The sequence below is a fragment of the Panicum hallii genome, chromosome 8, assembly GCF_002211085.1.
Source record: "Panicum hallii strain FIL2 chromosome 8, PHallii_v3.1, whole genome shotgun sequence".
In the NCBI taxonomy this organism is placed as follows: Eukaryota; Viridiplantae; Streptophyta; class Magnoliopsida; order Poales; family Poaceae; genus Panicum; species Panicum hallii.
The window spans coordinates 3,823,586-3,849,255 of NC_038049.1; the positions used below are offsets into that span (position 1 = coordinate 3,823,586).

Genomic DNA, 25,670 nt, shown 5'->3' on the forward strand with positions numbered 1-25,670 from the left:
GTATGGTGAAGAAGAAGCCGGCCGCAGTTCCGGGGAGTTTTCACCGGGAAGTCCTCCTGCGGCGCCGCCACCGACAGCACCCTTCTGGTCCAGGTCGAGGTATCCGAGTGGAACACGTGGAGCTCGAACTGATGAACGGTGCCGGTGAAATTCAGCGCGGCGATGGTGTGGTGGCCACCCGGCCGAGGAAGGAGGCCGACGTCGGTGTGGTAGAAGTAGGGGTGCGGGCGCCGCAGCAGCTGGAGCGACGGGTGGGCGGGGTCGGCACGGTAGACGAAGTAGTCGAAGTCCTTGTCGTACAGGGCCGAGGGGCCGGACCCCATGTTGAGGCGGAGGAGGAGGAGGTCGTCCACCGAGTAGATGATGCGCGGGGGCAAGGACGGGTTGATGTCGGGGCTGTGCGCGAAGAGCGTGGACGGCCGCGGCGGGCGCCTGAGGAGGAAAAACACCTGGACGAGCTCCCCGTTCCTGGTGCGGGCCGTGGCCGCGGTGCTGCTGCTGCTGCTGTGGATGCCGACGACGGCCTCGGTGTTGAGGAGGACGTGCGCGGGGTGCCGGGACCCTCGACGCGGGCGGCGGCGGGAGGAAGGAGCCGCGGTCGCATCGTTGGCGGGCATGGTTTCGGTTGGAACGGAGGCGGTGGCCGGCGGCCGTGGTGGCTGGGTGCGCTGGTGGATCACCTCCCCTGATCACCTCGGCGGCGGAGGCGCGGAGCGAGAATGGTGGGAGATGGCGGCGGCGTAAGAAGAATGGTGGGGCTGGGTTACATTCGACACAGGCAGAAGAGTAATGAAGGCCCAAACACCCGACTCTGGGCCATTTTTCTTAAGGTTGGAGACTTGAAGCTTGGCCCGCTAGGAAGCTTTTGGGTCGGGCTGGTCACCGTACCTCGCTGGCCTAACGGCCCATATTTGCTCATCGTCTTCTCCGCTTCCCTTCCCCTCTCCCGAATTCCAAAACCTCGCCATCTCCCCGCCCAAATCCCCCGCGCACCTCTCCCCAATCGGCAAATCTCCATTCCCAAATCCTTCTTCGCGAAGCTTCCCGAAGGCTTCCAATGGCAGCGGCGCCGCCGCCCCAGCCTCCTCCGGTCGCCGTCGACGATTTCTACGATGACGACGTAAGTTCACCGCCGCTCCCCCCTTCCCCGTCCCCCCTCCCTCGCGTGTCCCCGCTCACGCAACCCTAACCACAGGGCTTCGACTGGGAGGCCGCCGTGCGGGAGATCGACGAGGCCTGCGCCCGAGCGTCGGCCTCCGCCTCCTTCTCAGCCCCCGCCCCCGCCCCCGCGCAGGTGCATCATCCGCTGCCGCCGCGGCCCCCGGAGCCCTCGCCGACAGCACCGCTTCACCGGCCACCAGCGGCGGCGGCGGGCGGCGGCGCGGGGCGGCAGTCGACCCTCGACCGCTTCGTCGACTCCTTCACCAAGAGGCGGCAGGAGAAAGAGAGGCCCGCGCCCGCGCCCGCTTCAGCTCCCGCGCCGCCGCCGCCGTCGGGCGTGGAGCCTGGTGGCGACGGCTTGGGTCGGCCAGGTGTCCTCGCGGGCGAGGGGTACTCGCGGCAGGCGGCCGAGAAGGCCGTGGAGGACCGCTTCGTCGAGTCCTTCACCAGGAGGCAGCGGGAGAAGGAGAGGGCTGCGCCGGCGGCACCGGCTGGTGGCCGGAAGCGCCCTGCGGCCCGCACTAAGAAGGGATGCTCGCGGCGGGCCAATGTGGAGGTCGAGCTCGCCCCCTGCGCCGTGGCCCTGGACCAAGAGGCGGTGCAGACGTGGATCTATCCAAGTGAGAGCTCTGGGCTTCTGCTGCATTTGGCCAATAGCTTGTTCTTTCTAGTGGTTGCATGCTGATGCTGGGGTTTGGCTTAAGGGTGCGGCCATATTGAAAAAACACGTTCATTTGGTGAAGATACTAAGGCTTTATTACTCGACATTAGCAGGCATATTATTACAATCCCAGCAGTGCTTGCTGGTAATGAACACCAAATGATTGGTGAACCTGACTCTAAACTTAACTCAGAGTTTGCTGAGCTCTTGAACAGCCATATCAGAAATGCAGTTACAACAGGAAATCAAACCAAAACTATAACATCTAGCATAAGTAGTTTGGTTTCCTGGAGCACCATTGCATTCACTGTAGCATCCACCTCTTTCAGCCGGAGCAGATGGACAAGGAGTTTATCCACCCTTGGCAGTGTGTTTTTTGTTGCATCAAGCAAACATAAATTTTGGGACTCTAATTGGTGGATTAGGCTGGGTGTTTGCCTGTTTGGAGTTTCTTCTGTTACTTATCCATATATTCAGAATGCACAGGTTTTAGTGGGTCTGGGCAATCACAAATAGTTCCCCAAACTGTAACAATGCCATGATTTCAGCTTTTAGGTGTAGCTTAAGCATTGAGTGCATTATGATTGTTGTATTTTTGAGTGTCCTATACTGAGGCAGGCAACATGTGGACTAGTTCAACTATTCAAGTGAATGGTAATTATTTTATTTGTACAATTGGATTACTTGTTTGGTTACATAAATAGAAAAGATGATACTTGACTGTGGTGGGTTATATGCTTGCTAGGTATGATCAACCTAGCATTCCTTACATATGCACTGCAAACACTCACAAGTATTAGTAAACTTCAAATTTGTATGTTGCTTATGTTGTTGATTCTATTGCTTTACTCGATGCAGTTACAACAGCTAATTTTGCCTCCTAGAAACAGCTAATTTTGCTCTGTGATAATAGCACTATTTTAGTATAGCCTGGAATGGATATATGTATTCTACTAAATTATGCCTGGATTGTGATGTTTTTATGCGCAACAATCTTAATTTTTTTTCAGGATGCTTATCTATATGGGGAAATCTTTGATTTTGTAGCAGTTGGCTGCCTAAATCCCATGGGAACCCCCAATTTCAACATGGATGCACATAGATTCATCCTGTAGATTCAAATAGCTTAATGAATACATCAGTCAACTTGGAAAGTAGCCTCTGAAAAATTCCTGTCAAGGGTTCCATTTTGTTGTTTTTATAGTTCAATCCTTCTAGAACCATGTTTGCACTGTAAATATCTAAGGGTTTACACCTAGCCAGATAATTATGTTGTTATGTAACCCAAGTAGCAAATAAAAAAAATTGTAAACTTTTTTGCTTATTCTTTTATGTGTTGCAGCTAATGTACAAGTCCGAGACTACCAGAAATATATGGTTGAAAAGGCTCTATTTACTAATTCATTAATAGCTTTGCCAACTGGACTTGGCAAAACTTTTATTGCTGCGGTAGTGATGTACAACTACTTTCGATGGTTCCCCGAAGGTAATGTTTTGTTTTCAATTGTAACTGTTACCTCCCCAATGGTGTATTTTATGAACTCTCTCAGAAAGTACATGCTGAGAAGTTGTTATCTCATAAATGGGAATTTAGGGAAAATAATATTTGCTGCCCCTTCGCGTCCTCTTGTTGCCCAGCAAATTGAGGCATGTTACAATACAGTGGGAATACCACAGGTACTTCAATAATTTTGCAGTTGGTGTTTTCCTTTTTATCTATAAATATTCTTGTTCTGCTTCAATTTTTCCGTACCCCATGCTGGAAATTGACATTGTTACTTGGATTCAGGAGTGTACAATAGATTTGAGAGGGAATCGAAACCCTTCCAGTCGATCAATTTTCTGGAAGTCAAAGAGAGTGTTCTTTGTCACTCCACAAATTCTTCAGAATGATATAAAATCTGGTGATTATCTCTGATTATTCATGATAATCTTTATTAATCTCCTTTGATTGTTCTTACTAATACATTTTGCCATCAATTGAAGATCCGATAACTTAACATGAACTTACTTTTGAAATCAACATCAATTATATTTGGACTGACCACTTAAGAACTACTCTACCTGGAGTTGAATTTTTTGTTTTATATTCGTGTTTCATACTTTTATCATGCAGTTAACACTATTGTTATTAATTCTTCTCAAATTTTGCACTTTGAATACCGTGTTAACAGGTATATGCATGGTAAAGCAAATAGTTTGCTTGGTGATAGATGAAGCCCATCGTGCCTCAGGAAATTTTGCTTACTGCACTGCTATCCGAGAGGCATGTTTCAAATACTGCACTCATTTCTTTGTTTATCTGTACTTTAGAATCCTATTTTTATCAGCATTTTCCTTCCTTATGAGCTCAGTTAACTCATGATAATATCAGTAAAATAGTTGTTTGAATGCTGTGCAACTTGGCTTATCAATCTTTATTTTCACATCCACAGTTGCTGGCAGCTCATGTCCCTTTAAGGATTTTAGCTCTAACTGCCACACCAGGATGTAAGTCTCTGTAAATTAGACTTACTTGCCCACATGAAGGCATCATCTAAATTTGTGATCTTATCCTGCCTGTGGTTCAGCCAAGCATGCAGGTATTCAAAGTGTTATAAACAATTTATGCATTTCGGAGTTGATTTATTGCGATGAAGAGGATTCTTTAGTGAAGCAATATGTTAACACGCGCAAAGTTAAAGTTGTGAAGGTATGGATGAGCTTTGGTAAGTAAATAGGTAATGCACTGTTCTTCTGCGAGGTAAAAGTCACTTGTTCCAGTGTAGGTCCCTTTGGGAAGCAATGCAACTCAAGTCGATGGTATGCTTTTGGATATTATGCGCCCACATCTTAATCGGCTGCGTGATTCTGGTGTGATTGATCATCGTGATTATGCAAAAGTACGCTTCTCATTGCTTTAAAATATCGGTCATTATGTTACATGGATTTCCATTATAGGTCATTAATTCACCCACTTCTAGCTGATGATTATTTATTGTTCACATGATTTCGCCAGTGGACCCCATTTGAACTTCTGAAATATAAGGAAAAATTCATGGAAGCACCCCCACCAAACATCCGTGAAGTGGAGAGAGGGGAAATCACAAGGTCTTTTGTAGCTCTTGGCTCACTTTTACACATCAGGAAGTTGCTTTCGAGCCATGGAATCCAACAAGCGCGTCAGTTTCTTGAAAGGAAGTTGAATAAAGGGTATTGTCTGCGCACATTTTTGCTACATACTGTGCTTTTATATGAAATGATGCATAAGTAGGCTCATAAATATGTAGCATGTGAGGAATATTCTCATTGGTAAGACTATGGAAATTCTTGACAGACCTCTTTTCTTGATGTATGGAATATTTTTGAAAGCCTTAGTGTGATTTTGATATACGATGGTTCAGTGCAACTTAGTCCATTTGGGTTGTCTAGAAGGTTATATAATTTAGCCAGATACCAATGTTGACCAATGATTACCTGTAGCTACAATGTGACCAGTTGCCATATGTTGTTCGCTCTTGTTATTTATTTAAGTATTATTTGTTATCTAATGTTGTTTGGAGTTGGAAGTTGTAGTTGCAGGAAATTTAAATAAAATTTAAGAAAATAGATCAGTTTCAAAGAAAATTACACAGGGAATCTGGGAAGAAAAATAGAGTTTTGTACTTTTCCTCACTTGTTCCATGCACTTCTGAAATTATATCCATAATTATTGGTATAAATTTATAATAAGCATCTTAGTAGTGAAATAAACTCTGCCTATCCTGTTCAACTGCACAGCGTTCCTTCTGAAATAACTAGACCTATAATTCAGTTGAATTTCTGAATGGTTGTGCGATATTGTACAGTTGTAATGACCGTTCAGGAAACCTGATTATTCCAGAATTTAATACCCCAAGATTATTGGAGATTTGTTTAGTATTAAATGTGTTTCCTCATAAATCAAGAAAATTATAATTGTGATGCTTAGGGAATTGATACTTGTTTTGTTTCTGCATTTATTTTAACAAGCAAGCTTTATCTATGTTCAAGTTTAGCAATGTTCTTGTTTATTGAAGGTCATTAAATTTGATGCGCAAGAATGAACTCTTCTGGCAAATAAAAGAAAAGATGAGGCTTACCTCGTCTCAAGGTTCGACTCCAAAAATACAGGTGTTGATAAAGCAGATGGTTGATTACTTCGGTAAGTGACCTATTTTCCTGATGGTGTATCGTCGGAATTCAATGATGCGCCAGTAGATGTACAATGAATAGAAACATTTGTGAACCACAACTAATAGCTGTCTGACATCGCAAAATGTGTAACCTAATGATTGGAGCTGGTTTTCTATTGAATATTATGTGTGTGGCAATAGTTGTTCTGTTCATTTGTTGATTGTAGGCAATGTTTCAAAGATGCTTAGGTAGGCTATCGGGCTGCGCCTAGGCGTTCCTAGATGTTTGTAACTTTTCCAGTCAGCTAGAATAACGCCATGTTAAATAGAGAAAATTTGACATAATAAAACCATGAATTTGGCATTATCATGTATCCATGAGTTCCATGGACATAATTCATCTTCCGTCATCTCCAAATTGTCCAACTTTCATGCATATATCATGGCCTAAATCCCTCTAGGTAGGAAAGTGCCTAGACGAAGCAGTGCCTAGGACCGCCTTTTGAAACTATACTGTTCTGTAGCAAAGTAGTCTTAAGTTTATTAGATTTGACTGTTCAGTTTGCAATTTATCAAAATACTTGATGGAGTATTTTGGCAAATGCGGAATTATGTCATATGTTTCAAATGGACACACCACTGCACTAAACCGTCGTTGATTTATGTATGTCTCCTATGAAGGATTTCTGTTCCAGTTCATGTCACCAAGAAATCCAACTGCTGCTTAACCTCAACTGAACTGATGCACAGATTATTAAGTTTACATGTTACAGTGATTGGGTAGGTACTGATTGTCTTGATACAGATAAGACTGACTCGAAGGACTCGAGGATTATTATATTTTCCCATTTCCGGGGAAGTGTCAAGTAAGAATCAAACCTTATAATGTAGTCTTGGTTCTTACTAAGTAGTTTCTTCGAATTTTTTTTTCTTGTTCCAACATTTACTGGTGAACTCTGAACTATTAGATGATTTAAGCAATGATTTAGATTTATCTAATTTCGTTTTCGTTCATTTACAAGTTGGGTCATAACTGTACATGAATCTCACTCTTTTGTCTTTTGCAATGTCCTGTAATCTTCAATAAGTATATACAGTTTTGTTGAATTTTGTTTGCAATCCTTATATAGCCCAGAAAATATTCATTGTATTATGGCTGGAAAACGATGTAGTGCTTTTGTTGTCTGTTCCACAGTTTATCATAAAAGATTGAATGTATTGGTGATTGCTTTGCAATGCAGTGAAATATATTGCTCACTACAAAATATTGATGATAAACGTATCAGACCTGTTGAATTCATTGGTCAAAGCTCGGCAGGTATGGGATATTTACTCGTTTCATATAAAATCATTATGATCTTGCAGAAGTAGGACTTGCAAATATATTTTTGTTAGTTCTGATTAGCTGTTGTTTCACTCTTGGTCATAAAACCATGTTCTAGATGTTGACAAGATCTCCAAAATGTAACTCCGACCCGTATTTTCTATTGTACCATGTGTAAAACACAATATAATTATAGTATTATCTATTACGAAATAAGTTCAGGACACAACTACATATGTGACTCGTGTTTCCAATTATAATATTTTCAAGCTATTAATAGTCAAAATTCAAGATCTCAATTGCATGTATGTCCAAAACGGTATTTATATAGATTGAAGGTAGTACTATATTACAAAGATTATTTTTGATATGTAAGTAATTTGATTGCAACAAGTGGTAGGAGGAACTGCATTCAGTATAATCTAGTTATACCCCTTCCTTTGTCTAGGTACTTCTACAGCAGAAATTTCTACAAAATGTGGGATATTTAAAAATGTAATATATGAATCATGAATCCATATCGTTATTTTACAGTACTGTTGTGTCCTACATGACAATTACTTAATTCAGAGCCTTTTTCTTTGACAGGTAAACAATTGAAGGGGCAAACCCAAAAAACTCAACAAACTATTCTGCAGGTATCGAATAGAAACTCCTGTTCTTTATTTGCATTAGTTTCGCCATCTCATCTTCTATATTGTTTACAGAAATTTCGATCTGGGGTATATAATGTTTTGGTGGCAACATCCATTGGTGAGGAAGGACTAGATATTATTGAGGTTGATCTCGTGATCTGTTTTGATGCCAATGTCTCACCACTAAGGATGATTCAACGGATGGGAAGAACTGGGAGAAAGCATGATGGACAAGTTGATATCCTTTTTTTTCATGATGAGATATAGAAAGTTCCAAGTCCAAAAGTTCTAACCATGGTTTTCTTTTAGGCATTTGCTACCTTAACTGCTCATACTGGTTTTGGCTTGTGAAGGACAGGAGTTGAGTGGGTACTCAAAGAAACAAAAAGATAGTCAAACCATGAGGAAGCTATTGCGTAACAGTGAGAGATTTGAATACCATGCTAGTCCTAGGATGGTAATATTATATGATATACTTGTTCATAAAATTGTTTCTTCTGAGATGCTAATTTCACTATACATATTTAGGTTCCACATGTCTATAAACCAGAAGCTAAGTATGTTAAATTGACAATAGACAAGTATATTCCTTCCTTAAATAAAATGAGGATTGCTGTAAAAGAAGCATCACCAACTCCGTGGAAGATGTCAGAGGTAGATAGTCAATTGATTTCTCGGTATTTTGGTGGTTGCAAAGATGTATGGAGGCCGTCCCTTATTGCATTTCCTAGATTCCAGCTTTATCCAAGTGTTGTTCACAAAGTTCCGCATTCTTTCCGGACAACAGATATGCTTACTGATGCTATGCAACAACTTCAAGATCCATCTTTTTTTAGGCCAAAGGTAGATTCATTGACTGTCTGTGTGAATTTTTTCAGTTGTTATTTTATATAACTTAGAAGTGAAAAAAAGGTCATACTTGATATTATTGTTCCTAAAATTTGTTCAGTGCGAAAGCCCTTTGCAAGAACCAGCTGATGTTGGAGCTGTGAAGGGTCAGGAAGAGGAAGGTACAAATATTAGTCATACTCTTCCCTTGTATACTTGTTTAATTCATGTTGCTGATATCTGGGTGCTATAAGCTTCCAATTGTTTTTGCCCCCTGACTTTTATATAGAATCATTCCTGGGCTTATGGCTGTTCATTTGTTCGGTGGATACAATTTCTGTTCAGTAATTTCATTACTACAAGCCTGGAGTTTCATTTTTACTTCTGTTTAACTGATGAATGGCAGTCTTAACCATGTTTAGGCCTCCATGCTATTAATGGAAATGAGGCAATGCCTCAGGAATGTGATGGCTTGGAAACCTCATCCAGAGAAGTAGTGTGGAATCAAGGTGTTTCTGTGCCAGGTTCTCCAGTTCAGAAGTATCCTATTCACTCTTTCTTCAGTGGTGATTATGTAACTGTGGATAGAGGAGGCAATGTTTCAATTACCTTTGTACCTGTCCCGCCTCGGACATCTGCATTGCATAAGGACAGAAAGAATGCAGATTGCCATCATAAAGACCAGAGCAAGGCCACACCTCACAGATCAGCAGCAGACATCAGTTGGACAACAGTTGAGTTTGTTCGCCCTGTTGCTAACTCAGGCAAACATATGTTTGTGAATAATTTATCAAGTTCAGCCATGTGTTCCCCCAAGTATGCTGGGCCCTGCGACAATGTTGATGACAATCATGTGCTTACACCTCTTCCTCCTAAAACATTGACAAGCCCGAGGGAAAATTTGGACACTACCTGCAACATTGAACTGCCGCAGTCCACCAGTTCATATCAGGAAGATATGGAGCTTAGTCCCAGGTTAACACTATATATGGAAGAAGGAATTGTTCCTGAGTCTCCAGTTGTTGAAGTTAGCCACTTGCATCTCGAGATAGAAGGAGCTGCGAACGTTGGATTAGTGCCAAAGCGTGCTGCTCCAGAGTCATTCAGTGTGGGAGGTCGCACCAATTTAGCTGGATGTAAAAAAGGGCCACTGGATTTTGAGAAAAATGGTCAATGGCTTTCTGTTGTGACTGAGCCTGGTGTCTCAGCAACTCAGAATGTGCTAAATCGTACTCGAGCAAAAACAGAAGAGCCAATGCAACCTTCAAATGTGAAAATATGTACTCCTACCAAACATACTCCTACTGTGAATCTGCTGCATGATAGTTTCTCAGGTGATTGTCTCCTTAGGTCTGGAGGGGATGCATCAGGGTCAGTTCAGCAAGCTCCTAAGTACAGAAGACTATGCAAATACGGTGACAAGGTCAAAAGAGTCTCCATCTCTTTTGATGCCTGTCATGATGTATTTGAAAAATGCGATATTCCTGCTAGAGCTATGTCAAACAAAACAGAGCATGCTACAGGTGAGCTGAATTTTTTTTTTCTTCACAAACCTTTAGCTCACTTGTTAACGTAGGTAAAAAAAAATTGACTTATTTATTGTATTGCTTGTTAGATTTCTTCCAGCCATTTGATCCCTTAAATATTTACATGTTTTGTTATCTTGATAGACTTTTCTGAACCTCCTGACTAGGGAAAAAAGGGAAGGCCAAGAGGCAGCTGGATACCTATATTGATGAGGAAGTCGAGTAAGATTACTAGCTCCTTCAGATTGAAAACTTCTTCACTACATAACAGCAAGCAAATTTTTACTGATTCCTTTTGCTATTGTCATAACTTACCAATGTAACATGTTCACTCTTAGAATAAACTGCTATCTTATCAACTTTACTCTTGCATTATTGCATTAGAGTGTCTGAAGATGCTGATGTTTCGGAGGATGAGGATGATAATCAGAGTGAAGATAAATATGAAGATAGCTTCATTGATGATCAGGCAACTCCAACCGGCGAACTTACCCAAACTGAACAAGGCGGACGAAACCGTGGTGACATGATGGGTTTCTATAGGTAATATGAGATCATAAGACAAGTCCTTTTTGCTAGTGTTTAAAATGACATATCCTATTTAAATTGTATTTTTTTTGCTGTTCTGTTCATGCCATTCGATCTGTCATCAACAAGCACAGAAGTTTTAAATCAGTGTACAGTTGAAAACTATGGCGTTGTTTTACAACTGAACCACAAATGGTCTTGTGCAGTTAGATTAATGTAATTAACCTACTCCGACTGTAACATATACATTCTGGCGTTATTTGCATCCATAGTTCTGAAACGGTGAGTCTAGTTCATACATTAGTTTTTACTAAACTCAATTTCCATTTGATGTTTCTGCAGGCAATCACTGCTTACTCAGTCCCCAGTAGTTGTACCCTCAAGATACCTTGATGTCTCTGACAATTCTGCTTCTAGGACTGGAAATGCAAGCTGCTCTTCAGAGGTTGGGCATAATTCTATTGAGACTCCAAAAGAGCTCCAAACACATACCATGACCCCAAGTCCATCGTACCAACAAAGTTTACTGGGAAGAGCCAGTTTTGTACAGGATCAATGTGAGACAACTATGACCAATTGTGAATCATCAACTAAATTGGATTGCAGAAAGAGAAAGCTAAGCTTCCTGCAGCCCGCCGCGATCCCTGTAATAAACCTCGAACCCGAACCAACAACTGAAGCATCCTCCCACTTTGCCACTGGAGTCACTGATGACAATTATTACGATGATGGTTTCTTTGAGAACCTTGATCTTGACGCAATTGAAGCAGAAGCAACCGCACTGTGGAGGCAAAAGACTACACAGTCGACACAGAAACCAGTGGAAACTAAGAAAGCGTCAGAGCTTAGCTTTGCACCTCCATCATTTGACCTCGGTTTCTGATACCTCGGGTAAAGTGAACATCCTTTTAGGATGCCATCTGGCTACTTGATCATCTGGGAGCATGTCGGGAACTGTGTGAGGCAATGAGCTTATCACTCGGGAGCATTTCTGCAAAGGTTTGAAGCTGCATCACATGATAATATCACAGGATCTGGCATGCTGCTGTTAATATCTAGCTGTGTTATTTATGGGCGTGCTGGAAGATCAGTGGGAGGTGGATTTTGTGTATATATATATTATATAATACATACACACTGGTGCTAGAAGTGTATTATCCCAGTACAGAATTATATATATACCATGTATAGTCTCTCTCTCTCTCTCTCTCTCTCTCTCTTTCTCCTGTAAATATTGTTCGATATATAAGGGTCTGCCTGTATGCAAGCACCAGAAAGTTTTGATGTGTCAGCGATGACGGCACTGCCACTTTGCTGTGCAGTATTAGCCACGCTTTCAGTGCTTAACCGAGACAGATTTTGCATGGACGGATCATTGCTAGCTGCAGCATGATGGCAATGTGCCGTTTGGTTGATAGGACGAGTGGTTGCTACATGGTTGCCTGGTTGCTGTCTGAAAACAGGCAATATTTGTGCAGGTCCTGTCGATTTCTGTCGGCCTCAATTAACGCCCGTGCTGCCGTACCCTTGCGCGATCATGTGAACACGGAGATTCCGACGACACTGCCTTAACTCTAAGCGCGTTCTAATGGCGTATCATCGAGGGAGAGAGAAGAAACTCGCTGTCCGTGCTCTCAGCAGATGGATGCAGCAGGGCAAATTTCTCCGTGGTCTTTATCTCTGTTTGGAGGTTGCTAGCTGCTCTTTATCTGCTCACGCGGTTCTAGTGCTTATCACTTTCATATAAGCACAGTTCGTTCTAGCACAAGTTTTATGAAGGTGTATCAGTGTATCTGTGCATGATGTCACCAATACATTTTTTTTCTTTTCAGAAAAAGAGTTATCACCAATACAAACGCATCGGTCACACTCACATGCCGATGCCGAGGGGTGACGTGACATGGCAAGCAAGCAGCGGAGCTGGTATGTTTTGGCCGGAGCTGCACTTCAGGGATGCAATGTGAACAGAGAGATTCTGAGCGCAAAATGGTAAGAACACACACGAGGAAAAAGACACTAATATTTACACAGCGTGCCACGAAGAAAGTTCCTCCCAGCAGCTGCAGCTTACTGCACCTGTACTAGCGCTTCAAGCGTTGCAATGGCTGCAAGGAACAGACATCGTCGCCGGCGTTGTTTTTAATTTCTCGTTGAACAGATCAATGCGCATGTGTGTGATGCATCTGATGTGCTACGGTGTCAGCGACAGAAAAAGTTTTACCAGCTTTAGTTTCGTCCTCGTGCCCAACCGGTTTGGATTTTCCTTAAGCCTTAAGCTTAGTGTCTCTTCAGCATAAACTCCGGTGCAGGTTTTTATTCCTTATTAAATATTAATACAAAGGTACCCTTTTTCCAGAGGATATATTATTAATACAAAGACACTATCGAAGCTCAAAGTGTTAGTATGGTGTGCCTACCGGTTGCATGCGTTGTGTGCACAGTTGCTGATGTCTGAGTATGGTGTGCCTACTTGTGTCACCCTTTTAATAAAAAAAATATTTAATCATATTCTACTTCCATTTGCACCCTTATATCACGGCCTCTTATGTGTTGACACAAAAAATAGTCAAGTCAAATCCAACTTAGATGACGACATCACTAGTATAATCAAGAGCAAGCATGACTTTTCATAGCTAATAGCCTAGCTCCATAGGTTGCCAAATGTATGAGGGCCACATGCTATGCCCTAATCTATTCAACAACCTTAACAGTGGCGGTCAGTATACTAATAGGGCTAGTACTATCTAACATTAGCAAGTTAGTTGCTCTATGTGCCAAATAAGGTGAGGTAGGTTTGATAGGTGGGTAGGCAGGGAAGCCTTCCAGAACCCAACAAACAAATAGGACCACCCTGGTCCCTGGAGGAGTGCTCCCAAATGGACAGAACAAAAACAGAAGCACCTACCTTTCAAAAAAAAAAACAGAAGCTCCAAAAGGCATCTCAAGTTCAATTTGGTGGATTTGTGGTGTGCACTGTTAGGTGGCCCATCAATTTCAGCCCGGAATCCGGGCCATTTGTCCTCGAGTCACATGAAAGCTGCTCCTGATTTGTAATGAGTCCATTTCTGCAGGGATGGCTGTCAGGTACACTTGGATAGTACACGTACACGTATCCCACTTTGTAGCCTACACTGCTGTTCTGTATAGATACGGTCATTGACTACAAGTACTTGTTTAGTGTTGGACAGATACGGTCGTGTACACGTACGAGAAAGTTAATTATTTGTTCTGACACGTCGCTTTCTAGAGATTGTGCGTGTGTGGAATATACGTACTCTTATAGCGATGCCTTGTATTTATGCAGTACATAATTGGTAGGAGTAGTATTTGGTAAGTACATGATGTAGTGTACTCTTTTTTTTTTTCAAATAACAATGTAGTGTATTCAGTGAGGTAATCAGGCATGCATGTCTTTTGTCCTTCACATTGCATTCACAAGGACACTCCGTCACGTCCTACTATGAGGTTGGCCCGTGTTTGCTGCAGAGTTAGGTCGTTTCTTTTTGGGGCAAAAACCTAACACTCGTGTCAAACGATCACTCTTTTCAACAGCAACAGTGGAGATGATGTGCAAAACCTTAATAAAGATAGTCCCTCTCCACCAAACCATAAATTTCAAATCAGTACCGTGGGAAGGTTTGAAACGAATTTCACTTTCCAAATTATCGTACCAATGCAATCTTCTTAAGTGTGATTATGGCCAGTAAATATAGGTTGTATGCACGACGTGATAAAGTATATAGCCCATGAAGGAAGTGCACATGCTACATGATTTTAAAGATTTGTCAAGTGTTCCTTTCAAATGGCTGGGTACGATTGTTCTTATTTGTAATTTCTTGTTAAGTTACTGACAGTTTTATAGTCTAGTTTGGGCATTTCTCGATAGGGAAAACAAACTAGCAACAAGACTCCCTAACCAAGATTTTCCAAAGAAAAAGATACGGTGCGGTAGAAATCCGACCCAACAACAAAAGGACAAACAAAAATAAACGCAAGGACGATGACAGTGATTATTATCTAGAAAAAGAATCAAGACAATGACAGTACCCCTAACCGCTGATTACAACATGCACGAGCAGACCAACAAATAAACTTGAAGCGCCTGACAAGATCTGCACCAACCGCACGCGGAGAAAACGGTGCTCCCGCGACCGGTTCGACTTGAATTAGCAGGAGGGTCGTCGTCGTCGATGAGACTTCTGTGACTGTACGGACGGCACCGGCCGTACGGCTTGTTCTTCATCTTCTGCTCCGATTTTCCGAGCTCCTGTTTGACGAGGAGAATGGCCATGGAGAGAGAGAAGAGGAGTGGGAGACGGAGACGACGACGCGCCGTGCGGACCCTGTGCCAATGGGATCGAATGCTTAGCGTGGTCTCCTGGAAGAGCGTCTCTCTCAGTGCCAACCGGGCTCAACGCCGTGGGTTTTCCAGCATTGCCTCCGGAAAACTGACGTGCTGTAGAACTTGCTGGTGGAAGAAGCATGCAGCCTGGATGGACTTCCACTGTGTGTAACTTGTTGGAGAGAATCCAGGACAGCCACGTTAGTTGTGGTTTTGAACGTTGGCGCGCGTATACTTCTAGCCTAGCCTGTAGTAGATGGTTTCTAACGTTACCTGCTGTAATCATGTTGTGCAGAAGTCTCTTCCAGTAATAGTTACAATTTCAAGTAGATTTGACCATATAAGATTGGCGATACGTTCTAAATTTGCTGAGAAAAATTGTAGTAATATATTTTTTTTCCCAAAGACTCAAGAGGTCAGCATATTTATACTGAAGACGTATAGATGTCCAACGGGCTTATATCTATGACAGAGTCTTAAGAAATAGAAATTGATGCGAACTTCAATCGAGAAAACTGTCATTTTTTTAAAACTTTGTGCAGTCGGTATCTAAAATGCCACGTAATGTGGCAACACATGATTAGTGCCACGCGACGCACCACGAAATATGTTGCCATGATCATAAACTCATAGCAGATGACTCTTCCTGCTTAAGACAAATACAGTTTCGATCCTTCTTTCTTGTTCCAGTTTTCTTCGTCTAGCGAATCTGAATGCACGTGCACAGATTAGCTCGAGACGCACGGAGTAGAAGGTCACCATTAAAATTTCTACTACCTCAACTAATTAATCTCCACGCTTTTGAATTGTAATGGAAGCACGCAATTACTACACTTTTAGACGGCGAATCCAGTGACGCCATATTGTTTTCTTTTTTGAAAAAAGTGACACCATGTTGTTTCTGCATCCAGTGCCAACAGATAATCTGAATGCACGTGCTCTGGCGCGAACTGGAAAGAGCTGAAGCACGGGGATGTACCAGTCAGCACTTGCATGCATCACCCTAGTCTCTGCCTCCACGACCTGTCCTTTCAGCTGCTGTCTTCCACAGCAAGTCCACCACTGCCCTGTACCCGACACACACCTCACCCCAACACTTTCTTTTCTTTTGCGTTTTCTTTTCTTTTTTTCCTTGAAAAATAGCTCACCCGCGGTCACACTCTCTCTCGCTGCGGTCCTGCGCCAAGGTTGAAGAGGAGGGAGGAGGAGAAGAGCCCAAGAAATTAAAGCCGGGGAAGACCAGCACGTACTCGACGTCAGCTGCCGGCCCGGCCGGCATGAAGCCACTGGAGCAGCAGCAGCTAGCAGTAGTCTTGGTGGTAGTGCTAACTGCTAGGGCAACTTTCCAGTAGGACGTGGTAGCTACATAGTGCACTAGCTGACTGACTGACAGCAGCATGGTAGATGCGGCTAGCTAGCGTACCAACTGCCCTCGAAAAACAAACTGTTGTCCGGTCAGCCAGCCCGGCGTAACTCCGCATTGACGGCCGGTCCTCCTGTTTAGGTTTCGCAGCCAACGGCTATGGCCTTTCAGCATTCAAGTGAACAGAACAGGAGCTGTCTGGTGTCTGCCTCCCTCCTGCAGGAGAGCTCCTCCTTGTCGTGTTGTAGCCGAAGAAGACAGCAGGCAGGATCCGTTACCGGTTTCTGGATGCATATATAGATCGATCGTCGAGTCAGCTTGCAGCTAGCTGTGGCGCCTCCCATGTTCGATGTAAGGACGAGCCTTCTCTGCAGTATTGCGGTTGCTGGTGTTGTGGGGTTTTACCCTAACAGCATGGATGAACGATGTAGGAGAGACAGTGATTCCCCTATTTTTTCTCAGAGTACAAGCAGATCAGGCCTCTCCTTGCATTGACCGGATTCAAACGGAGAGGAATTTGGGTGGAAGTGTAGTGACACCAGCATGCAAGGCAGCACAAGCATGTGGCAGGAGCAGGAGCAGTGGAGGAGGAGGATGCAGCCATGCAGGTGAGTGAGCCGGTTCAATTCATTGAAGCGTAGGCTATACCTACCTCCTGTTGGTGGGTGCGGCCAAGGCTCCATTAACGCACACCACCTCGCTCGCTCGCTCCAGCTGCTGCTGCTGCTCAGTGCTCACTGTCCTCGATCGCCCTGCTCCTTCTCATCCCTTCCCCCCTTCCTCCTGGGACACAAATGCCATTGCCGCTGCCGCTGCCTGGACCGGGTCCACAGCCCTCCTGCCAGCCAAGGACCAAACGGTCACTCGCCAGCACTGCGTGCCCCAACCGCCACTGGTACTACCACTGACTCCTGGTCCACGGGGGGCCAGGTCCACGCAGCCGGGCGGATGGCGCCATTACTCCGGCTGCTGGCTGCTGCTGCCACTCCACTCCAGTACTCCTCATGCTCCTACTCCTCCACCGTGCGGTCTGGTCTTTGTAGGGGGCTGGTCACCCCCATCAATGCGCGTCGCGTCCTTCCCGCCGAGCTGGCCGGCCGCGGCGGAGGATGGCGGCGGCGGCCATCGTGGCCATGCCCATGCCATGCATGCGTGCGTGAGCGAGCCGGGTGGTTGGTAGGTAGGTGATGGCTGGGCGGATGGCACGGCGCTCGGCGCGCATTCATTCGAGGTCCGGTCGCCTGGCAACTGGCGATGGCGTGGCCTGGACAAAGATACCAGCGGATCTCGCCGGCGGCCGGCCGGGCCACTCGTCTGAGCACGTCCGGTCCGGCACCGAGGTCAGGGTCTCAGGGAGGGGAAACCGAACCTAACCACCAGCACCAGCCAGGAGTTACTCCGAGCCAATCAATTCCGAGCTACCTCCTCTATTCCCCACTGCGAGCTTGTTCGGTTGCTGTTCCGCCAGCCGGAGAGGAGGAAAAGGCCAAGCCAGGTCGGCGTCACCTTTCTTGTCTCCTCCTCCCGGCCTTTGTCCCGGCCTCGTGCCCGCGGCTATCACGGATCTTCTTCCTCAAAACATGTAAAAACGTAAAACATGTAAGCATGGATTATTCTTCCTCAAAACATGTAAAAACGTAAAATATGTAAGCATGGATTATGGAATCGGATTCGGATAGCACTTTTTATTATATTTTAATTTAAAATTCGGATATTCTATGAATGCAAAACGGATGCCTCGAATTCGAATATTTACTCGATATATAGGATAACATTTAGCTATTTTTTTATAGTTCTAAAATATAAAATCGTTATATATGTACAAATTAATGTATGACAATATAATAAAGATGGCTAGTCAAAAATAACTTATTTATCGATAAATATTTTAATAAATAAATATAAAAAAATAAAACTAGAAATAAAAATGTATTTTCAATAAATATATAAATATTTTTAATTAATATATAATAAAAAATTATAAAGTAATTTCATCCATAACTAGATAAAATAAGAATATTGACGAGTAAACTTAATCTTCTTCTAACTTTATTATAAAAATTAATAATATTGGTTATGGAAAATAAATATGATTTTTTAAATAGTTCTATTGAAAACAGATACGGTTAGTGTCGGATATTGTCGAATACGGATGTGGAATCGAATAAAGAAAAATAATAAAAATCGGATTCGGATGTATCCACTTTACCACCACATTAAATTCGAATATGGATGTTTAAGCGGATACGGATATCGGATATTTCGAATATCCACGTTCACATTCCCATCCCTAAAAATATGACAAGAACTCGACCAATCAGAGGGAGAGAGTCACCAACCACAAACTAGTCAGAAAACTCGATGAAATAAATTAAACATGAGGTGCCCATGTTTCACGGGCACCTAGGTACGAGCACAAGTAGTGTACGGTCTTCTTGACGAGGATTCTATTACCAAGTACCAACCAACCAAGCTATCGCTAGGCCCTCAGCAGAGTTACAAGGAACACCGATTTCCTAGAGCAATCTATATTCTAGGAGGAAACAAATTACAGCTTCAAAGTGTTTTTTTTAACAACCAGCTTCAAATTGTTGAAGGTAATGACAAGAAAAAAACAGATACACCCCTGCAACAATTGTACTAGGTACCAATTCATTATCAAAGAACCAATGCTATCATTATGAAAAAAGTACATGAATAAACAAACAAAGGTGATTGCACCCAACCCTTAATTTGGGGTGCCATGCATGGTTTGCAGTACCAGCAGTAACACCCACTCACCAACTTTTTGGTCGAGCAGGTAGGGCACTTTTTGTGGTTGACTGACTGTCCAGGGTGTTTAACCTGTCAGTTGCACACAGCCTGAGCGAAAGCTGCAGCATTGAGAGGTTTAGTTTCCAAAACACCAGAAGTTTAGGGAACGGTTGCAGCATGGACGGGGTAGTCGGGCGGAGCACCTGGAACAGCGAACCAGTCTTCAGCTGGGCCTGGCCCTGGCTCTGCTGTGATCAGCACACCACTAAACCCTGAGCTGAGTCGGTTAACGTCTCTTAAGGAAACATCCTGGGAGAGCTACGCGTTAGAAAAAAGTGCTTCTTCTGTCGGACCAACATCTCGGCTGGGGATCGGCTTGTGGTGCCAGGTTTCCGCGTGCAGCACGGAGTCCGAGGCCAGCAACCCTGGAGACTGGAGAGCCAGTCCAACCACCTCCACTAGTGTTAAAACCATGTGCAATTGTGCATTGCTGTCTAGCCTGTACTACTATAGTTGTCTGCCTCCTTTTTGCCTAACCTCTCAAGAAAAGCTGAACATGTTCATTAATCTTAGTTCCTGGTCCTGACTATTATTATTGATTAGCATAGATCTCTGGCCCTCTAGACTCAAGAAAAAAATTAAATACAACATCATCCATCTGAAGTTCAAAGCATACCAAAATTTTTCAAACTCTACTAGTCACTCGAGATCCCGTCCAGTTGGCGCAACATGAACCTTGAACCAAAGCATGGTTGTACATGCCATTAATTGGTGCAGAGCTTCTTCCTCTCGTCTCCACGAAGTTTATCTAGGAATCTAGATGGTTGCAGGTCTTGTGATTGTGTGTGTCTTTGAGGTCTGGTAAACTCCCTTCTCTTAAACCATTAGATGCTTAATGTTTTAGACTTTTAGTATCTCTGTACAGTTAAGAGTTTAAGCTTTGTGTGACGCCTAAGAGAACGACTTCCAATGCAAGCTTAAAACCCTACCTGCAGCAAGTAAGCACACCAACCCGGAATAAAGCAGCAGCAGCGGCGGCGGCGGCGGATTAAACAAGAGGGCAATCTTGCTGCGCATCAAGAAGTGAAGCAGAAAGGGTAGCTCACCAAACTGCTCCAGATTCTCCCCCTCCTTTTCTTGCTTTCTTTCGTGCACACTCCCCCCCACACAAAGACATGCCGGGCGTTCTAGAATCTCGGAAGGGGTGGGGTGCCAAAAAAAAATGATGTCGGTGGGTGAGTCAGAGAAAAATATCAGATATATAGTAATATACTTTAGGATATATATATATATAATAAGTATATTAAAAATAATGGAAACAAGCGATGACGCAGCCTTGAGTCAGAGTCGGGAGGGAATAAGCACTTTCCACACCCGTTAAGCATCATCGCCATGTGCCGCTGATGTGCACACCAAAGGAACTTCAGATGGCTTTGGAGCGGATGAGGGGGAGCCATTGGAGACTGTTTTTCCAGCTCAGCTTTTTCTCTCCTCCTGTCGTGAAGCAAAGGCTCTCCTGTGTGCCTTGGCCAGTACATGCATGTATGATAACTCAAAATAAGGAAAGAAAGAAAAAGCGCGTGGTGGTCGGTAATTTGACACATATGAACAAAAGGACGCAAGATGGAGAAAGAGAGATGACGATGATGATTTATCGTGTGGCTCTCAGCCATCGCCTCAAAATCGGAATTATTACAGCTCACGAAATTTTTACATGTTACTCAAACACCATTTCTCACTTCAAAATGCATAATTGGACACGACTTATAAAAAATCACTTGAAGTTTGTCTAGGATGGGTACGAGCTCGTCAATCTTGGCCCGTACGAGTTGCGCGGTTTTAAAATATCAGTACCGTTATTTTTGCACACCCGATCTTACCTTTGTTGAAACACATGTATTTTTTCTATCACGCGTTCACATGCCGCAGAAACAACTTTGATGCATCACAAATGTTTGATTCTCGCTCGGTGAAAACACGGAGTTAAACCCAACGCAGGGCATCTAACATGACACGGCAGCTGGGTACGCTCGCAGGGTGCAGCTAGCACGCTACCTCCCCATCCCCAAAACAAACAAACTGAAAAGCAAAACCAAAAAAACAAAATAAAGCAAACAATAGGGAAAGGGAATAGGACAAAGGGCACTCGAGTGAAGCGCACCTACCTACCAAATCCAGCGCCCCTCCTCCGGCTTCGCAAATCGCAACCAACCACTCGCCCGGGCCCACACCTCCCATCACCCCAACTCGGTCAAATGCCATGCCATGGCTCGCAGCGATCCGGGTCAATGGGGCCCGCCCGCCCGCTCCTCCTCCACCCCACCTCCCCTTCCCGTATAAAACCAACCACCTCCTCCCCCTCCTCCTTGTTCACGAAAAGCTCGCGCTGCAGAACGCCACCGCCACCACCGCATCACCGAGCAAGCAACAGAGGCGCCGCCCGGCCCGTCTTCCTGGTCTTCCGTGCCCTTCCTCGCGGGCGGCGGACGCCACCCCACTCCCCAGCCTCGTGCCGCCGGAGCAAGGGCGACGGGAGAGGAGGGGAGTCCTGTGACGCCGGAGCGGCGAGGACGGCATGGGGAGGTCCCCGTGCTGCGAGCAGGCGCACACCAACAAGGGCGCCTGGACCAAGGAGGAGGACCAGCGCCTCATCGCCTACATCAAGGCCCACGGCGAGGGCTGCTGGAGGTCGCTCCCCAAGGCCGCAGGTGAGTGCGCGCGTGCCAATCCGGCCGGGCGGCCGGTCAGATTGTATTCTAGTAGATGTGTGTGAAACTGTGAATCGCGATGCTCACGGCGGCGGCGGGCGGCGGTGCAGGGCTGCTGCGGTGCGGGAAGAGCTGCCGGCTGCGGTGGATCAACTACCTGCGCCCGGACCTCAAGCGCGGCAACTTCACGGAGGAGGAGGACGAGCTCATCATCAAGTTCCACGAGCTCTTCGGCAACAAGTAAGCTGCTGCCGCCTTTTAATCAGAGATCGCGTGATCGGAGCACTCGCCGAGGAATCGACCGGCCAGCCGGAGTAGTTACCTGCTGCGTTCTGATCGAACGTGCCTTCTTCTCTTCCCGTCAGGTGGTCGCTGATCGCCGGGAGGCTGCCGGGCCGGACGGACAACGAGATCAAGAACTACTGGAACACGCACATCAAGCGCAAGCTCCTCGCCCGCGGCATCGACCCGCAGACGCACCGCCCGCTGGCCGCCGCCGCCGCCGGCGCGCCGGGCCAGCAGCAGCAGCAGCATTACCAGCTGGAGGCGCAGAAGCGGCACGCCGGCGGCGCCGCTCCGGGCCGTCACCACCAGCACCAGCAGGACCGTTTCGAGGTCATCTCGGACTCGCCGGAGGCCTGCAGCCGCAGCAGCGACGACGAGCCGCGGTCCGCCACGCCGCCGCCGCCGCCAGCGCAGCGGCGGCACCTCGACATCGACCTCAACCTGTCCATCAGCCTGGCGCCCTACCAGCCGCCGGAGGAGTCCACCAGCAGCAAGCCACCGAAGCAGGAAGCCGCGGCGGCGACGACGGCAGGCCAAAACAACGCGACGGCGGCGGTGTGCCTGTGCCTGAACAGCCTGGGCTACCGGCCGGGCGTCGAGTGCGTCTGCGGCGGCGCCGCCGCCTCCAGGCAGCAGGAGCAATGGGCTCGGAATTTTTTACAGGCGGCTCCCTGCTACAGAGGCCAATAGTGTAAGAGTGATCGCCTGATCGGTGACGACATGAGGGGGTGGTTTATTGAGGGACGGGGGCAGATTATAGTTAATTAACTAGTAGTAAAAGCCACACATGCTTAGCGGCTGCAGCTCCCTGTAACATGCAGCATGGATTCATGGTTTATGAGGAATTGTGCTCTCGTTTTGTCGCTTCCGGCCTCGGGCAGCGTGATCATGCCCTCCCCAACGAATCATCTTGGCGACATGCGTGTGGTGCAGCTACCAGTTCATGATCTCTGCTAAGCTCTACCTACCTCCTGCTGCCTGTCCTTTTAACACTAAACATGTACTGTAGCTTCCCTTCTTTAACACTAATCCATAGGTGCAGTTCAGTGATCCTCACCTAGATGTGCTTGTGTGATTGAGCCCAGCTCCAGCCATAGCCGTGCCATCTGGAGGCTGCTGAAAGTGAATGGGGTTGTGTGCTGATGGTTGGTTCCGGGGTAGTCTCAGTCAGGTCCCTGAAATCTGAATGTCTGCAGCCACATGAGCACTTGGTGAGGTGAGGAGCAGGGAAAGGATGGCGCCGGATTTTTGGCTCCAAAAGAGCTTGTCTTGTAGAGGGAGGGGAAGTTGGGAGCATGTGAGCGAGATGCCTGCCCTTCGTCTGGTTGGTTAGGTAGGTAGGTAGGTAGGAGGGGGGGAAGGGGTGTGAGGGCTGAGGAGTGATTGCAGAGGAGCAAGGAGACGACGGGTAGTGGTGGTGGTGGTTGGTGGTCTGATTGATCGATTGCTAGTTTTATCATGGATCAGTTTCAGGATGGCTGATGCTGTAGTGTATGGCTGGTGGTGCTAGGACAGGATCCAAGCTTCAGGGCTTGGGGCAGAGTGGGGGCCAGCAATGGTGATCTTCACCAGAAGTTTAAGGATGACAGAAGTGGTCTGGCTCAATTCTCTAATCTCTGGGTGAAATCTCTTCCCTCATGAGGATCTTCAGGAAAAGAGCTGTAAGTGACTCCTGTAGTGTAGCGACTACAGACCTGCAGGAACCATTTACTAATGGGTGGTGCAGAGTAGCTCCTGTTTCACTTCAAGAACAGCAACATTTTCTTTCTTTTTTTAAAAAAAAGGGGGATGTATGGATCCCATTTATTTATTTATTTTGGTGAGAGGGCAATGCGGAAATGCAGAATGCCAGAATTCATGTAAAGGGGGTTGAGATGCGAAAATACTTTCTTCAAGCAAAGGAAAGAAATGCGATAATGCTATTCTGATGAATCATGATGCAATAAAAGCGGGAGATTATATTCTTAGGCCTCTAATGTCTCGAGTCGAAGGAAAGGTGAGACCTGTTCAATAAATTACCGGAGCCGCAGCAAAGGTAAAAATTCTAGACCTATATATTTTTCCTTATGTATTGCAACATGGCTCTCCACTTACCTTGTAACTTAAGCAAGGCATTAGTTAAACAATGGGTGCTAATTCTCCCTTTGTGGCCAAATGTCAGGCTACCCATCTTTTGCAAGATTTGCAGTATCTGAATTCCTAGGTGACAAAATATGAGCAGGTGGGGGGGGAACTCTTTGCTGGGAAACTACCTCTTCTGTTCGTAGGTGACAAAATAAGGGGTCACAAGACCAATGAGTTTAGCATTCAAGTTGATGGGCACCAATTATGTTGTTAATCTTGGTAAGAAATCGCTGGACTGATCTGATGAAGTCAGATGTATTGAGTCTGTAAAAAAAATAACATGTTGCGTCAGATGCATACCTCATATTTCTCCAGGTGTAAGCCTCTCCATGCAGGCGCGATATGAGACAGGACTAAACTGAAACAAGTAACACCTGCCACAATTAGTCTTCACCCGGAGCTGAATAAAATCATGCACAAGTCAATATCAACAGTACACAGATCTCATCACATCCGTGTAAGGCATGCTCGTGGCACCTGTATCCATAGTGAAGGACCTCTCCCTTTTATTGGCGTTCCTACTTCCTAGGTAGGGAAAACTATTAGCAGATCCCATGGATTGGATCCCTCTGAGATATCTAAATGAGAACAGTTTAAAACTGGGACACCTAGGACCTGTTCGTTTCCTGCCTTCTAAATTTTAGACCCATCACATCAAAGAGAATCTTGCTATTTAGAAGTATTAAATAAAATCTGTTTATAAAACTTTTTGCACAGCTGGGTGCTAATTCGCGAGACAAATTTAATGAGCCTAATTAATCCATAATTTGCCACAGTGATGCTACAGTAGTCATCCGCTAATCATGGACTAATATACCTCATTAGATTCGTCTCGCGAATTAGCACTGGGTTCTGCAATTAGTTTTATAATTAGACTTTATTTAATACTTCTAAATGACAAGATTCTCTTTGATGTGACCCCTCTAAACTTTAGACCCTAGGAAACGAGCACACCCTTAGTCGAGTATCGGTTGCTACAAGAAAGTCTGTTCACCAGAACTATGCCAAAGCTAAACGTTGACTTGACCAAAGAACTCCTGGTGGGAAAAAAGAACTGGCTCATCCTGTCTAGTCAAATGGCGCACGCTGATATCCAACAGAGAGCGAGTCCAGTGGCAACATATGGCAATAATTAGGATATCTACGGATCTTATGTAACGATTTGTCTAGATATGTCTGAAAATTTATATCTAACAAACGGACAGCTGCTGCAAAATTTTCCACAGTTTGAAACAGTGAGGACTTGTGCGACCCAATAATTCTCTTGGCGGAGGGTTAAAAGTTCTCTGATGTTTGAG

General features: G+C 45.2%; 2 protein-coding genes across 2 annotated transcripts; both read left to right on the plus strand.

The window, feature by feature from the left end:
* The first annotated feature begins 999 nt into the window (after window positions 1–999).
* On the plus strand, window positions 1,000–11,994 carry LOC112902080 (DEAD-box ATP-dependent RNA helicase FANCM). The gene is made up of 22 exons (XM_025970992.1): window positions 1,000–1,120; window positions 1,196–1,781; window positions 3,165–3,308; window positions 3,417–3,499; window positions 3,612–3,726; window positions 3,997–4,088; window positions 4,258–4,312; window positions 4,393–4,514; window positions 4,591–4,704; window positions 4,821–5,014; window positions 5,860–5,984; window positions 6,761–6,821; window positions 7,197–7,273; window positions 7,868–7,917; window positions 7,987–8,152; window positions 8,250–8,371; window positions 8,443–8,757; window positions 8,864–8,924; window positions 9,165–10,265; window positions 10,436–10,490; window positions 10,653–10,811; window positions 11,139–11,994. Exons 1-22 carry the CDS (start codon window positions 1,058–1,060, stop codon window positions 11,677–11,679), a joined length of 4,401 nt encoding a protein of 1,466 aa, XP_025826777.1. The 5' UTR covers window positions 1,000–1,057; the 3' UTR covers window positions 11,680–11,994.
* Window positions 11,995–21,620: 9,626 nt separating this feature from the next.
* On the plus strand, window positions 21,621–23,113 carry LOC112901910 (myb-related protein 308-like). The gene is made up of 3 exons (XM_025970775.1): window positions 21,621–21,963; window positions 22,074–22,203; window positions 22,329–23,113. Exons 1-3 carry the CDS (start codon window positions 21,831–21,833, stop codon window positions 22,936–22,938), a joined length of 873 nt encoding a protein of 290 aa, XP_025826560.1. The 5' UTR covers window positions 21,621–21,830; the 3' UTR covers window positions 22,939–23,113.
* The last annotated feature ends 2,557 nt before the right edge of the window (window positions 23,114–25,670 follow it).